At 45.2% G+C, this 13640-nt stretch overlaps 1 protein-coding gene across 2 annotated transcripts in view; it reads left to right on the top strand.

Moving 5' to 3' along the window:
* Positions 1–2206: 2206 nt before the first annotated feature.
* The window catches only part of LOC116945571 (metallophosphoesterase MPPED2-like), a 57576-nt gene continuing 46142 nt past the window's right edge, over positions 2207–13640 (top strand). The window contains exon 1 of one of the 2 annotated variants that reach the window (XM_076069426.1): positions 2207–2406. In XM_076069426.1, coding sequence (XP_075925541.1) covers positions 2264–2406 — 143 coding nt within the window. In that variant the 5' untranslated portion in view covers positions 2207–2263. The remainder of the gene's footprint in view (positions 2407–13640) is intronic. The other variant, XM_032959995.2, reaches the window with a different exon arrangement.

The raw sequence follows: 13640 nt of genomic DNA, 5'->3' as shown, positions 1-13640 counted from the left end.
GCACTCTGTGACAACGTCGGTCGCGTCGAACAATCCACGAGCGTGGACGACTGAGCAGTGCATCTGTGGGCCACAACATACAGAAGAGCTCCTCTGTTATCCGCCGTAATGTGAGGGACAAACATCGGGGATCCAGGATCCTGTTATCCGTGATGTTCGCTGCGAATTTATTCCACTTGTCTGCAAAAAAACCAGGAAGATTAGGGCCGCGGATAATAGGAGTTTTTCATGGACCCTACAGCTCCCATAGATGATAGAAGTCACAGGTAACAGGTTTGTAGATAAGAGGAGTTGTGTTTTTCCAACTGATTAACACTGAGCGTGTGTGAAGCCGGTCGAAAAGCACAAGCAGATACAACTGTTGTTGGGTTTCCAGTTTGCTCATTTCCCACCTTTATTTAAACCAGGTGGCAGCCCTTAAAGACTCAAAATGCCTTCTCTTCAAGGAGGCCTGGGTAATGGAGCACGATAATGCATATGCACGCTTGCAATCGAAACGACAGTACCACGAAACTGAGAACAAGGCTAAATCCTTGACAATTAGCGACAGTGTAGATATGTTTAAAATATACTTTATGTCACAAAAATATACATTTTATATGTTTATGGTAGAGTTTCCAAGTGATTACATTCCAATATCGTGTTTTTTGTTGTTGCTGTGGTATAGGTATAGGGTATAAGGTAACGAGTAAACATTATTTGGGGCTGCTGCTGTTGCTGCATTGGAAGTGGGGCACAAGTTTAATCAACACTTTTGTCAATAACATTGTGGCCTTAAAGGGGAAAAAACATATTCGGAGAAGTTTTGGGAAATGGTCCTTCATAGCAGAAAAAAAACAAGAGAGGCCAGAGAGAGAGAGAGCGAATAATGGGTTGGAGACTGCACCAACAAATACGATTTCCCTTCAAAACCCGAATGATAGGGAGTCGCCTTTTAAACACAGGAGAGATGCAATGTTATCCCATGCACGAGGAACACCGTGACAAAAATATAAATTTCCAGGTTGAGTGTTCACTCTTGGGATGTAAGATAGGGATTCTGAGGCACATATTAAATTACAAGGGGTTAAAGTCAGCATTAGTACACAAGATGGGTTTTGTGGTAACTTTTTAGTATGGTAGTTTACGCCTTAAAGATAAGCTTAAACCGATGCATAGCTGTTTGTGTTGATAATGGATCCATAGCCAGTTGTACTTTAGAGGTCACAATGATGGCCAAAGTGGTTCTTGCCTGCAACAAAGCAAAACTGAGTATCTTTGCAAAGCCATACAAGGGGTATTCATTTGATGAAGATTGTTTTTCTAAAATCAATAGGATGAACACAAATGTATATGCGCTTCCAGAACAAGGGTACATCCAATGCACTAACAGGATAAATATATATACGCACCATTTATATTTGTTTTAAATGCATGTAAGGTTACATTGAATGCATATATCTATAAGTCCAAATAAGCTATGCGCGTGTCAGATTCAGTCCGATTGTAGACGGTTCATAAAACATTTCTGTAAAAACAACATGTGAATCACAGCACACGATGCCAATAGGCGGTGGCAGTTGAAGAGACAAAACTATTCCGTTTTGTGAACGGTACGTTACTCGACTCTGCACTCGCACGTTTTGCTTCGAACCATCCAAGTGTCACAGTCCCGCATTCGTATGGTCGTCTGCCCTTCTAATTCCTTGTGCCTCTTAATTGAAACCCGGTACGTGGGAGTGGGTGGCAGGTAGTACAATGCAATGGCAATGCATTGGTCTGCACGCGAGTGGAGAGAGAGGGGGCGGGGGTATACACGGTATGCAGTCGTCTGCCCTTCTAATTCATCGATCCTCTTCAGGAGTTGACTGAAACTCGGTGGAGGTGGCAGGGGGCAGCTGGTGCAATGCATTGTCCCTGCATTGTCCCGCTACTCGAGAGGGGAGAGAGAAGGGCAAGGCGCCGGGGCGACGACAATGACCGAGCGGGTCGGCGATCTTTTTGTCATTGCTGCTGCTTTGTCCTTAACAGGTGCGCGTGCGGCCGTTGAGCCTCGCGCTGTGATGCCCCAGCGGCGGGCGCTGCTGCCCCCCGCGTGCCAGAGGACGCGCCGCTGAGAGCGCTGTTTGGCCACAGCGGGGTGCTCCGGCCGGCCGGCGGCGTGGGGTGGGCGGGGAGCGGAGGCGGCGGGGGGGGGCGGCGGCCGCCGCGGCGGCGGCGGCGGCGGCGGGAGGAGGAGGAGGAGGGGGGGGGCCGCCCTTCGAGACCCAAGACGGTGCGCGGGATGGCGTACAGCCGGGCCGAGCTGGGCGCCGTACAGGCGGGCGACGGCGAGGTGGAGGTGGACGAGTACAGCTCCAACCCGACGCAGGCGTTCACCTACTACAACATCAACCAGAGCCGCTTCCAGCCCCCCAACGTGCACATGTGAGCGATGCACCACGCACGCACGCACCTCCATCCTCGCCGACTCCGTCAGAAAGCCATGCAAAAACGATGGATGTTTTGCAACATATTGAGGACTTCTTAGGTGTCCTCTTGACTGACGATGCTCAGTTCCCTTCACCTGATCTGCATATGGTGCAAAAGAAGTTCAACGTACATACATCTGGTTTTGGGCGCCACGTTGGCGAGATGTTAACTACGTCGCCTGGTATACAGGAGGTTGTGAGTTCGATCCCGAACCCGACACCTGCTGTATATTTGGAGTTTGCATGTTCTCCCTGTGGTCGCGGGGATTTTTCTCCGGCTCCACCGGTTTTTCCCTCCACATTTAGAAACACGCGTTTAGAGTATTTAGCTGCTATAAATTTCCACATGATAAGCCACTTCGTTGAGATATCATTTTGTGGCCAGGTTACTTCTGAAAAAGAGCTCTATAGCTCACTGGGCCTTACTTGGTAAAAGGTAAATGTGTTCGTTTAGTTTCAGGTTGATACCATGTGATGTTCAGTATATGATGTTCGACATTTCGCTTCCACATGCTGGGAGCTTTTTCAAAACATCGATGCTGAACGGCACTCGAACTTGGTACGACCCGGAACCACATCCGAGGACGATACCGCACGACCGCTGAAACCTACGCAGCACCCTTCCATCTACAGGCTGTGGCCAGGTGCATCAAAATCAAATTGTTAATGCTCTTGCCTCTCTCTCTACATAACAATCTGTTTGCCAGCGCTCTCTCGTGTCTGCCCCGGAAGTCCATACGCAGAACTCGGGACCTCTTGTTTTATGCTTTAGAAATCCCCATTTCCCTCCTGGCCATCCCATCCAACTTAATCATTCATTCTTTATAAAGAAATCTTTTCAGACACTTTAATCCTTTTCAACTGGCCCATTGTCTCTCTCTCTCTCCTTGTCACTCCTTCCTGTTTACCACAGTGCTCAGAATAGCTTTTAAAGCAGCCTTTTTTAAGTCCCCAAGATTCTTATCTTGAGTTACACAAGGGTGTTGGCAGCTGGCTTCCAGGCTGTATTTTATTCTGATAAACCACATTAGCATTTGATTTTGTCTTGGAACAAGTATGTCTATTTCTAGCACACTTCAGAGCTGAATCAGCAAAGCCATATGAAGTCCATTGTGTTTCAAATGTAATTAAAATGTATATTCGAGCCGCACTTTTTGTCTTTTCATTATATGTATATATGTATCACTCATGATTCTCTACCACAACGTACAATCAGTTTAGAACAGTTTTGCTGTGTTTGCGCTGAATGGGGCTCACACCTTTTTATGGAGAGCTGGTCTTCTTCTCGAGAACGTCCAGCGATTTCAGCAGGATTTGCTTAATGGGACCGACTCTGCTGATGAGCCACTGAAGGTCGAAACCGGTCCAGAGCTTTCCTGCTTAAAACAAATGCTGCTGAAAAACATTTGTCCAGAAGGCCAACAGGCTGGTGGTCAAAAATGCATGTAATTAGATGTTGGCAGACATACTGCCTGTCTATTCATTATACTTTGCTAATGGACTTCCTCTCCGTTTACTCTATATCCGTCACACATTTTGGTATGTTCACTGCAGTGTATTGGAGTGTAAATCTTAACATAACAAATCTTAACGTAAAAAATGTAAAGATTTAGCCATGTAGTTTGATTTAAAAAATATGTATATCCGAATTTTCTTGTTAACATTTTACTGGTGCGGTGTTTTTCCCTGGTCCAAGATTGCCTGCTTTGTTTATTTTTTACCACTTATTTTAACATTTCCTGTTGGCACAGTTGTGTACACTGCATGTTTTCACAGATCTGTGTTGGAAAAGGCACATGCTGTCTCGATGGGCTGTCTGAGTTACAAATAAAGGTTTTCATTCATTCGTATTTATCGCCAGATCTACCGAAGAAATATGTAGAAATATTCTGGGGATTTAGGAAGATATGTATTGCCAGCCATTTTATGACATTATTTCTTCGTCAGAACAAGCAAGCACCTATTATTATGTCCAAATACAGACTGCTATATAAGGCTAAATTTAACACTTGTATTCATGTATATAAATGAAAGTGTCTCTGTATAAAAGGCAGCGGCATAGTTACCTGGAATGCGGGCGGCGCAACTTTCCCCCAAGTCCCACAGGCCAGAGGGACCCAGTCCTGAGCCAGACTACAAAGCGGGATGGAAATAAACTTAACTGAACTATTTTTTATTTTACCAAGTAAGGCCAACTGAGCTATATAGCTCTTTTTCAGAAGTGACCTGGCCACAAATTATAGCTCAACGAAGTGGCTTTTCACGTGGAAATGTATATCGGCCAAATACTCTAAAAGCGTGTTTCTAAATGTGGAAGGGAAAAAAACCGGACGACCCGGAGAAAAATCCCCGCGACCACGGGGACAACATGCAAACTCCAAAAATACAGCAGGGGTCAGGGTCGGGTTCGAACCCACGACCTCCTCTATTCCAGGCGAGATAGTTAACATCTCACCACTGTGGCGACCAAATAGGACAGGGGGGAAGGGCCCCCATTTAATTCCCTGCATCAGGGCCCGTGCCAACCATGCTGCGCTACTACCATAAAAGGGAGCTTGTATTTTGCCCACACACATTCGTTGTACAGACCCAGAAGTGGAAATTGTGTGATCCTACGTCAGGGGAACAGTGTATCTGCTCCCCTGGCATAGGATTATTCCTTTGTAAAATGTGGTTAGTGGAGGTGTCACTGGAGCTTGTACGCGGGGGGGGGGGGGGATGATGCATTTGAGCGCTTTATTAATTTATATGCTAGATTGAAGGTAAAGGAGCTGTCCTGTAGCTTCTTGGTCGCACCACTGCTGCCAGAAGGGCCTCCACAGGAGAGAGCCCCTCTGAAGGATAAATATTTGGGCGACTTCTTCATGCTGGCCAGACGTCTTCGAAAAGGTGGGAGCGCCCGCCCGTTACCCAATCACGTGCGACCTGGTTGATTTATCGACTAATCGTGGCATTACCCATTTATACTGCTCGGGGGGGGGGGGCTATTTAAGAAACTTGCCCAATGTTCAAACTGCCATGCAAGGACATATATACACCGAATATATGTCTAAGTAAAAAGAGTTCATGCCATCTGTGTAACATTTCTGAATGCTATCTTACAGCCTCTTCCATTCCCATATTGGTGTTTTGGCGAGGTCTTATGTATAAGTATGTCATATTCTTGGTTTTTTCGGTAAAGTCACGAGAAGGTAAACAATAAAATAATAAAAATATAAAACAATAAAATTCTCACGACGTTTCAACTGCAACACAAGCAATCATCATCAGGTGTGAAAACCACAAAAAGAAAATTTGGAAAAAGTGGCTGCTATTTTTAACGTTAGCACCACGGAGAGAGATTTGACAGTTTGTTCAGATGGACGAGTCCATCTATGTTCGGAAAAGAGGAGGGGGGAGACGAAAAATAATGGATGCTGTCTGAAAGCCACCTTAAGCGTGATCAATCAATTAAGACCCGAAATGGTTATCAGATCCTTCCAATGATTGCTAAGCCAGAATCCATCTTCTCGGTTGAAATTGTCTCTGTGTTTGTATATGTGGATAGCCTCACGAAAGAATCTCTCATGGTAGCCAGATGGCTTGCAAATAACCTCTGTCTTGGAGAAGTCAATGTCATGTGAACCTACTGAATTATAACAGTGATCTGCCACGGCCGAGGTGTTGGTCCTACCGTGTTTCAGGTCTACTTTGTGTTCACGAATGTGGTCCGAGACATGTCGTTTGGTTTCTCCAATGTAACTACTACCACAGAGGCAACTTAGTTTGTAGACGCCAGGGTACTGTATGTCTGGAATCACATATACAAACACAGAGACAATTTCAACCGAGAAGATGGATTCTGGCTTCGCAATCATTGGAAGGATTTCATAAACCATTTCGGGTCTTAATTGATTGATCACGCTTAAAGTGGCTTTCAGACAGCATCCACTATTTTTCGTCTCCCCTCTCCTCTTTTCCGAACATAGATGGACTCATATTCTTAGTTTTTTCGGTAAAGTCACGTTGAAGAGAAACAACAAAATAACAAAATATATATAAAACAATAAAAAATTCTCACGACGTTTCGACCATAACTCACACACCTGATGATGACCGTTTGAGTTATGGTCGAAACGTCGTGAGAATTTTTTATTGTTTTATATATATTTTGTTATTTTGTTGTTTCTCTTCAACGTGACTTTACCGAAAAAACTAAGAATATGAATTACTGCAGTCACGAAAGCTTTAAGTCAAAATAGATGGACTCGTCCATCTGAACAAACTGTCAAATCGCTCTCCGTGGTGCTAACGTTAAAAATAACCGCCACTTTTTTTAAATTTTATTCTTGTGGTTTTCACACCTGATGATGATTGCTTGTGTTGCAGTCGAAACGTCGTGAGAATTTTATTGTTTTATATTTTTATTATTTTATTGTTTCCCTTCTACGTGACTTTACCGAAAGAACCAAGAATATGAATCCCTGCAGTCACGAAAGCTTTAAATCAAAATTTATAAGTATGTCCTTTGGGATTTCTGTGGATTCAATAATGACTTGTGTCAAAACATCCATTTATTTAGTATGAGGAATGTTGTGAATGCAGGTGTTGCGAAATAATTAATAAGATTCATGGCTTTGGTATTGTCATTTGTTTAGATATTGGCTGTTTGCTAATCCGTTAAGACTACTGCTGCATGTGTGACGCATCCGATCACAATTTTATTTTTTGGCCGCTTCTATTGCTGTGCGAGGTTGTTGTTGTCAACCGTTATATTTTCATGCCGTTAATGCCAGAAAACCCTGCACAAAATCATAATTGTAAGAAAAAAACCAGTGGCAATTTACAGCATATGGGATAAACATATATTTGTCATGCCACATTCTTTGCAAGTCCCAGACAAATGAGCTTTGAGGTTTCTGCAATACCAACTCCAAGAGCGGAATTTAATCAAGGTGAATGAAAAAAACATGTAGTGCCTCTTAATTTCCACATTTTCTTAAAAATGGCAGAGCTGTTTGGTTTAATGAAGATTGATTGGGTGCAGTTTCTGTATGTCCATCTCATTACAGTTCAGAGCGCAAGTCACTTCCTTTGGCGATACTGCCTCGTTTGGTCTGTGCACAGCAAGCACTGCTGGGACTACCTGCCATTACTCACACAGAATATGGAATAGAGTTTTACAAAAGTTACAACCGGCAAAAAAAATCAACTCGCGTCTGTTTTGTCAGTTGTGATTTAATTGCTACATTAAATACCTTTTACTTGATTGAAATAATCCATCGCTTTTAAGTTGGAATTGAGCGAGTATGGATTTTGAATGACTGAAAATTTGTGATGGGTTAACTGTGCAAAATGCCAATGTGAGTGCTGTACCCGTTAATTAATTTGTCCTTCCGTAACCTCGAGCCATTTGCAGTTTTCACGATTGTCATTCAGGTTCCCCAGTTGCATGCGTAGCTCGAAACCCAATTGCACCACTCAGCCTTTAACGCACCTAGACTCAATTACTTTTCTGTCAACACGTTGATATAAAATACGGCATATGGTACTTTTTTTTGCAAGGTTTGAAAAATGTAACATCCCATTGGTCCTAGTCAAGCATATATATTTGCAAGGGAAGTAAAGAATTTTGATTCTGCATACATTTCATTTTTTTTTTCATAAAGTGTGCTTGCGGGTTGATTCCTGGAGGACGGCGCTTCTTTCTTCTCGTGGGGTTGTAATTCCGCGCTGCAAGTGATGTTCGCATGCAGTTTGGATTTTCATTTATATACTTTCAAGTGGCGGTCGCGCACCCGCGATCAGAAGCGTTGCGACAATTTGAATGCAGCGCGCGGACCGGAGAGTTGGCGGCAAACATCCTAAACGTTTGGCAGGGATGTGTTCACGCTGCCGTTCGACAAACGGCTTTGCCCCTTCCCCACCATCCATCCGAGGAGCTCTCGTAAAATGTTGGGCTTTACCCCCCCTCCCCTCCCCCCGGATGAGGCCAGCTCTCCACGTGTCAAGTGTATAATTTGCGCGTAAAAATGCGCCGCTAAAGCATTTTGATGTATTTGAATTCTGCCTGCGCTGGAAGCGTACGGGGCGGGTGAGGCATAATTCTGCAGTCTTGGTTGGCGGCGCGGTAACAGATGGCACTGATTAGGCGAATTTGGATTTTTTTTTTGTATCTGCAGGATGTTATGACTGCAGCAGCAGCAAAACGCTTTGCAAGGGCGTTCATGTGCAGGAGCACAGAGCAAAGCCAAAGGTTCCGCGGGACAATATCGAGTAAATGTTTTCGGCTTTATTGGCTGCACCGTTATTGCCGCCGTCATCTGTAATAACGTTTCAATGTATGCAAATAACATCTTATAGTAATCAACGGAATCGTGCAACGCGCCAGCATATGCACACTGTGTAAGCATGGCATATCCATCGTTGTTCGTATTCTTTACCTACTGTACGTGCAGTAGTTCTGTTGGCAGTTGCATAAAGCGAACATTTTTTTTTATTGCTATCGTCTATAACGTTTTACTGTTATGCATAAAATGGCACCATAATTCACGTGAAATAACACACCTATATTCACAATTTACATGCAGGTTAACAGGCATATTTGGTCACCTATGTATCTGTGTTGGTGTTTTGGCCGAGAATAATACAACATGAGTAACTGGGATTGTAGTGGAGTACCCTATCCCATTCTACCTCTGCTCAAACACATTCTACACGAACGTTCACACTAGAAATAAAACTAGAGAAGTGTACTATTCCCTTTATAAGTCGATTCCCGAACTCGAAGACAACACCGGTCACTCCTGCACCCAGGTCACTTTGTTAAACAAATGAAACATAAACGAAGGACTCCATTTCACACTGAATTTTTTCAGGTTTGCCGGTAGATTGGGGTATGCCTAGCAGTCGAGATGCGACTCGAAGCCACAGCCATTGGTAGAGCTCACTGGATGTGGTGTTACTGGTGTGGAAATATTTTCTGGCTCGCTCGCCTTCATGGATACGTTAACTTATAGACAATGTTGTTTGTTGTTGTTAGGGTAGCTTGGCACTGAGGGCCATGGACCCATTAGGTGAGAACAGAGGCCTCTCGGGGCCTACAGATGAACATAACCAAAACTAAACTAGCACCCTGCCATCATTTTGTTGTTGGCTAATGACAGCCCTATTCCACGTAGGCTTAGGTGGAGCTTTTCCAGATCTTTATTTAGACTGGATGAATCTGATGAGCTATGATGCTCTTTTTTACCGATGTCCAGTCGTTGCAATTGCTGTAACCCGTGGTGCTAAGATAGCCCGTGGCCTGCGTTCAATTCTTGGCCATGGCCAATAATGAGTGAGATCTGAACCGGTCGCTGGCCCCTCAATCAGCGTGAACCAGCGTGCTCTAAACGAGGTCATACAATCCCCACGAGTGACACTGCGTGAGCGAGGCCTTCATTCAGCTACAGTGGTTAGCGCGCCGAGTTATCAATGATCGGACAGTCATATGTTTAGAACTGCTTTTTGTGTTTAGTTTGTTGTCCTTCCGCCCGCAAATACTGTTGGCACGGTCGGCTACGTACGGTGCGATAGAACTTGAACATAATAACTAAACTTTTCATTTTACCAGCTATATAGCTCTTTTTCAGAAGCGACCTGGCCATACATGATAGCTGAATGAAGTGGCTTTTCACGTGGAAATGTATAGCAGCCAAATATCCTCAACGCATGTTTTTAAATGCGGAGGGGAAAAAACCGGAGGACCCGGAGAAAAATCCCTGCGACCATGGGGAAGACCATGCTAACTCCAAATATACAGCAGCAGGCGTCAGGGTCTGGATCGAACCGACGACCTCCTCTATACCAGGCGAGGTAGTTTAACATATCGCCACTGGTGCTCAATCATGCATACAAACAGTCCTGCAACCTGTGTTCATTCCCAGCCAGGGCTAAAATCAGTGTGGGCCTGTCATATCAGCATCGGTTGTGGCTGCTGCCCCTCCTTCACCAACCAATACTGACCAATTTTTTGCAGTATCCTGCCTTGAGATATTGGCATTTCCAAACGTATTGCTGCAGAAGCATATTGCATCTAAACTGGCCCCAAAGAGTGACCAACGCAGAAGTAAGAGAAAGGTTGCCCATAGAAGAAGACAACCTGATGAGGCAGGCAGTGATGAGAAGGAAACTGGCACTATTTGGACACGTATGCAGGATAGACAGCAACAGGAACATTAAAAGTGTTGTTGTTATTCAGAAAAATGGAAGGAACCGGAAAGAGAGGAAGACTTAACAGGGAATTGCTTGACGACGACATAATAATAATAAGAGATTGGTGCCTGGAAGATGTGGCCGCTACTTGAGCATATTGGCACAAGACGGGGGGGGAAATGGAAACAAATGATGAAATGTGCACGTATGTATGTTGAACTTATTTTGCATCGTACATAGCCAACCGTGCTAATCGGAGGTGTGGGGGAAGGACAACAAAACGAAACGCAACAAACAGTACTAGTGGACACCTAGGGGCTATCTGCCCATGGATCGTGATGATGGTGCTGATGATGATGATGATCCCACCTCGGCTCGATGTTCTGTGGATCTCTAAAAAAACAACAACCTTCGCCGCTTTCGATGCTCGCCGAGTTATTTTGCTGCCATTGTCGTCACCATGGTGTGTGGGCGCTGCCGCTGGGCTGTCTCTTGAAATGTTTCTCTTGTGGGGGGGACAGCGAGGATTTGCAGCTCGGTTCACAAAGTTTGCATACGGTAATTGCTTCATGTCTCATTGTACTGTGGCAAGGTAGCGTTAACCCGTTTCTTTTTTGCCCGCGGTGTTCCTCGAAGCGAGAAACGTGGCAGGGTAGGGGTCTCCGGAGCTCTGCGGTTGTCGGCGTCACGCAGTTTAGCTCCGTCGCATTCGGGGGAGGATAAGACTTGTGGAGGGCTCCTTCCTTCTCCCCACCCCCGCCTTGCCCCCCTCCTACAGATGATTCTCAGCTCCCCTTCTAAGTTATTATAGTCAAGTCAAACTATTGGTTCCTAGTTGTAATGACCGCTCACACACACCGACTCGACCTGGTGCGGTATCCTTACCGCTGATTTTGTGAGCTTCATTCGTGATGTACAAACTGCCTGCATTTGCTTTAACACGTAATATGTTTTCACAACCAATATCCATAATAGAGTTTTTTTGGGTTAGATCGTGTAAATAGAAATGTGGTGTTAAACCCGCCACCACCCGACACAGCCAATTAGTAAGTTTTGCCACATAAACAAAACATACTCGTTACTAGTACAGCACACCGGTGTGTTGGAGAGCAAACCCACAACATTTACAAATTCGAGTACGACGTTTCTCCGGTAATTACAACTAACATCATCAGGCAACAGCCAGAATTGTGGAGAAATCCTCCCGTCTCGTTCTTCGTTGGAGGGCGCTGCAGAAAATGGCGAAAAAAAGGGATCGTACAATTAAACGATGGGTGTTTGGCAACCTCTCCTCGTGTACATAAACGGGGGGGGGTGAGAGCTAGTTCAGAATGTGCGAGGGACAAAGAGCAGATCTTATCGTTGCTCAATACAATTAGCGTTTACAAATTTTGTTTAAAGATCTCGTTACAAGTGGCCGTAATGTCCCCCTGAGTTTTTGCATGCCCCCTCGCCCCCCCCCCACCCCCGCCCCCCACTTTAAGCGAGGGCTTGCTAATCTGCGATGCATGCGGCGTCGGGCTCGTCGAACAATCGTGGGAAATTATCGCGAGGAAACCTCTCTCCCCGAGGAGCCGTGGCACCACATCGAAGGCTTTTTCTCCCCACTGAGTGGCTTTGACCTTTTCTCAGACCTCGGCTTGCCACCGTGCGGACCAGAAGCCAGGGTTTCTGGTCCGAAAATCAAGTTCGATTGAGCGGTGTGCGCCAGACGGCAGCCGGGGCCAGCGCTAACTGCCCGCGTGTGGGCTCGACAGGGTCATGACCCTGTCATGCGACAGACTTCTGGTTATTTGTACGCTGATTGGATTTCGCTTCAATGATTGCACCAACAATTGTTGCCTTCCCTTTTGTTGTGTACGTAGATATCTTTTTTTGAGGTGGTGGGATTTTTTTTCCTATCACCAATTATGTCCCATTTGCACTGTTGGTGTCAAGGCGTGAAGTGGAGATGTTTTTTTTATTTCTTGGCGTGCAAAGCAGAGCATCGTAAAACGTGTAGAGGACTAATCCTGGACAGGAAACAATTCCAGATTTGCATGTCTCTATACAATACGTGTATCTCTGTTGCCAAGTCAAATTGCCGTGCACGTTGGGACCAGGCGAATAGAGATGAGTACAAAAAAAGAAATTCACGTGAGCGTATGGCAAGTAGTCATACATGGAACCTCTAGGTTTAAGTTTGTGAGCCATGTGATAGCTTCAGGAGTCGCACGGCAAATGCTGTCCAGCCCACCAAATGAGCGGGCGTCAACTCAGAATCACAATATCTATACTGGAGGAGGAATGTAATGAGCTATAAAGCTCTTTTTCACAGATGCCCTGTAGGGGCACGGGGCCAGAACGTTACAACAGCAAACAATACGAAAACACGATAGGGGTGGAAAGTATAGGAAAGCTAAACAAATTCCTTTACAAAAATATATATATAAAACTCAACATTTTTTGATCTTACCAGGAAAAGGCCACTGAGCTATTCACTTATTTTTCAGAAGCGACCTGGCCGCAAATAATCGCTGAACACAGTGGTTTACCGTGAGGAAATGTATCGCAGCAAAATAATCGAAATAATCTAAATGCAGTTGTTGCCAATGTGGTCTGTGGTTTGGTTCGGGTGGCCGCAGCCACTGCGATGTGGATGGAAGGAGGTGTGCGCAGCTGCGTCCGGTCACTGAATCGCAGTTGGTGGAACGCTTTCTTGGCAGATCAAAGCCATGGGGCGACTGAGCTGAGGCCGTCATCATGCTACTACACACGAGGATCTGGTGTCATCTTATGCGAGAGAATTAGCGGGCTCAAAAAGAGGGTCATAGTTCAGGCGGAACTTTCTTAACACGTTCGAATATGTTGGCGATCGTTAGCACAATCGTGAGCTGCCTTTTCTTCCCCTACTCGGGTTATCGTGTGCCATTCATTAAATAACGCGGTGTCAAACGTACCCGAACGAGAGGTGGCTTTTCCCACCTACGCTGGGATGGAGATGTGGTGCATTCACAGTTACCGTTGACTCGTTTG

The sequence above is a fragment of the Petromyzon marinus genome, chromosome 24, assembly GCF_048934315.1.
Source record: "Petromyzon marinus isolate PM22_M1 ecotype Great Lakes invasive population chromosome 24, UKy_Petmar_22M1.pri1.0, whole genome shotgun sequence".
Taxonomy (NCBI): domain Eukaryota; kingdom Metazoa; phylum Chordata; class Hyperoartia; order Petromyzontiformes; family Petromyzontidae; genus Petromyzon; species Petromyzon marinus.
The sequence above is the reverse complement of the archived record's forward strand: the minus strand, read 5'-3'. Positions and strand labels throughout refer to the sequence as shown.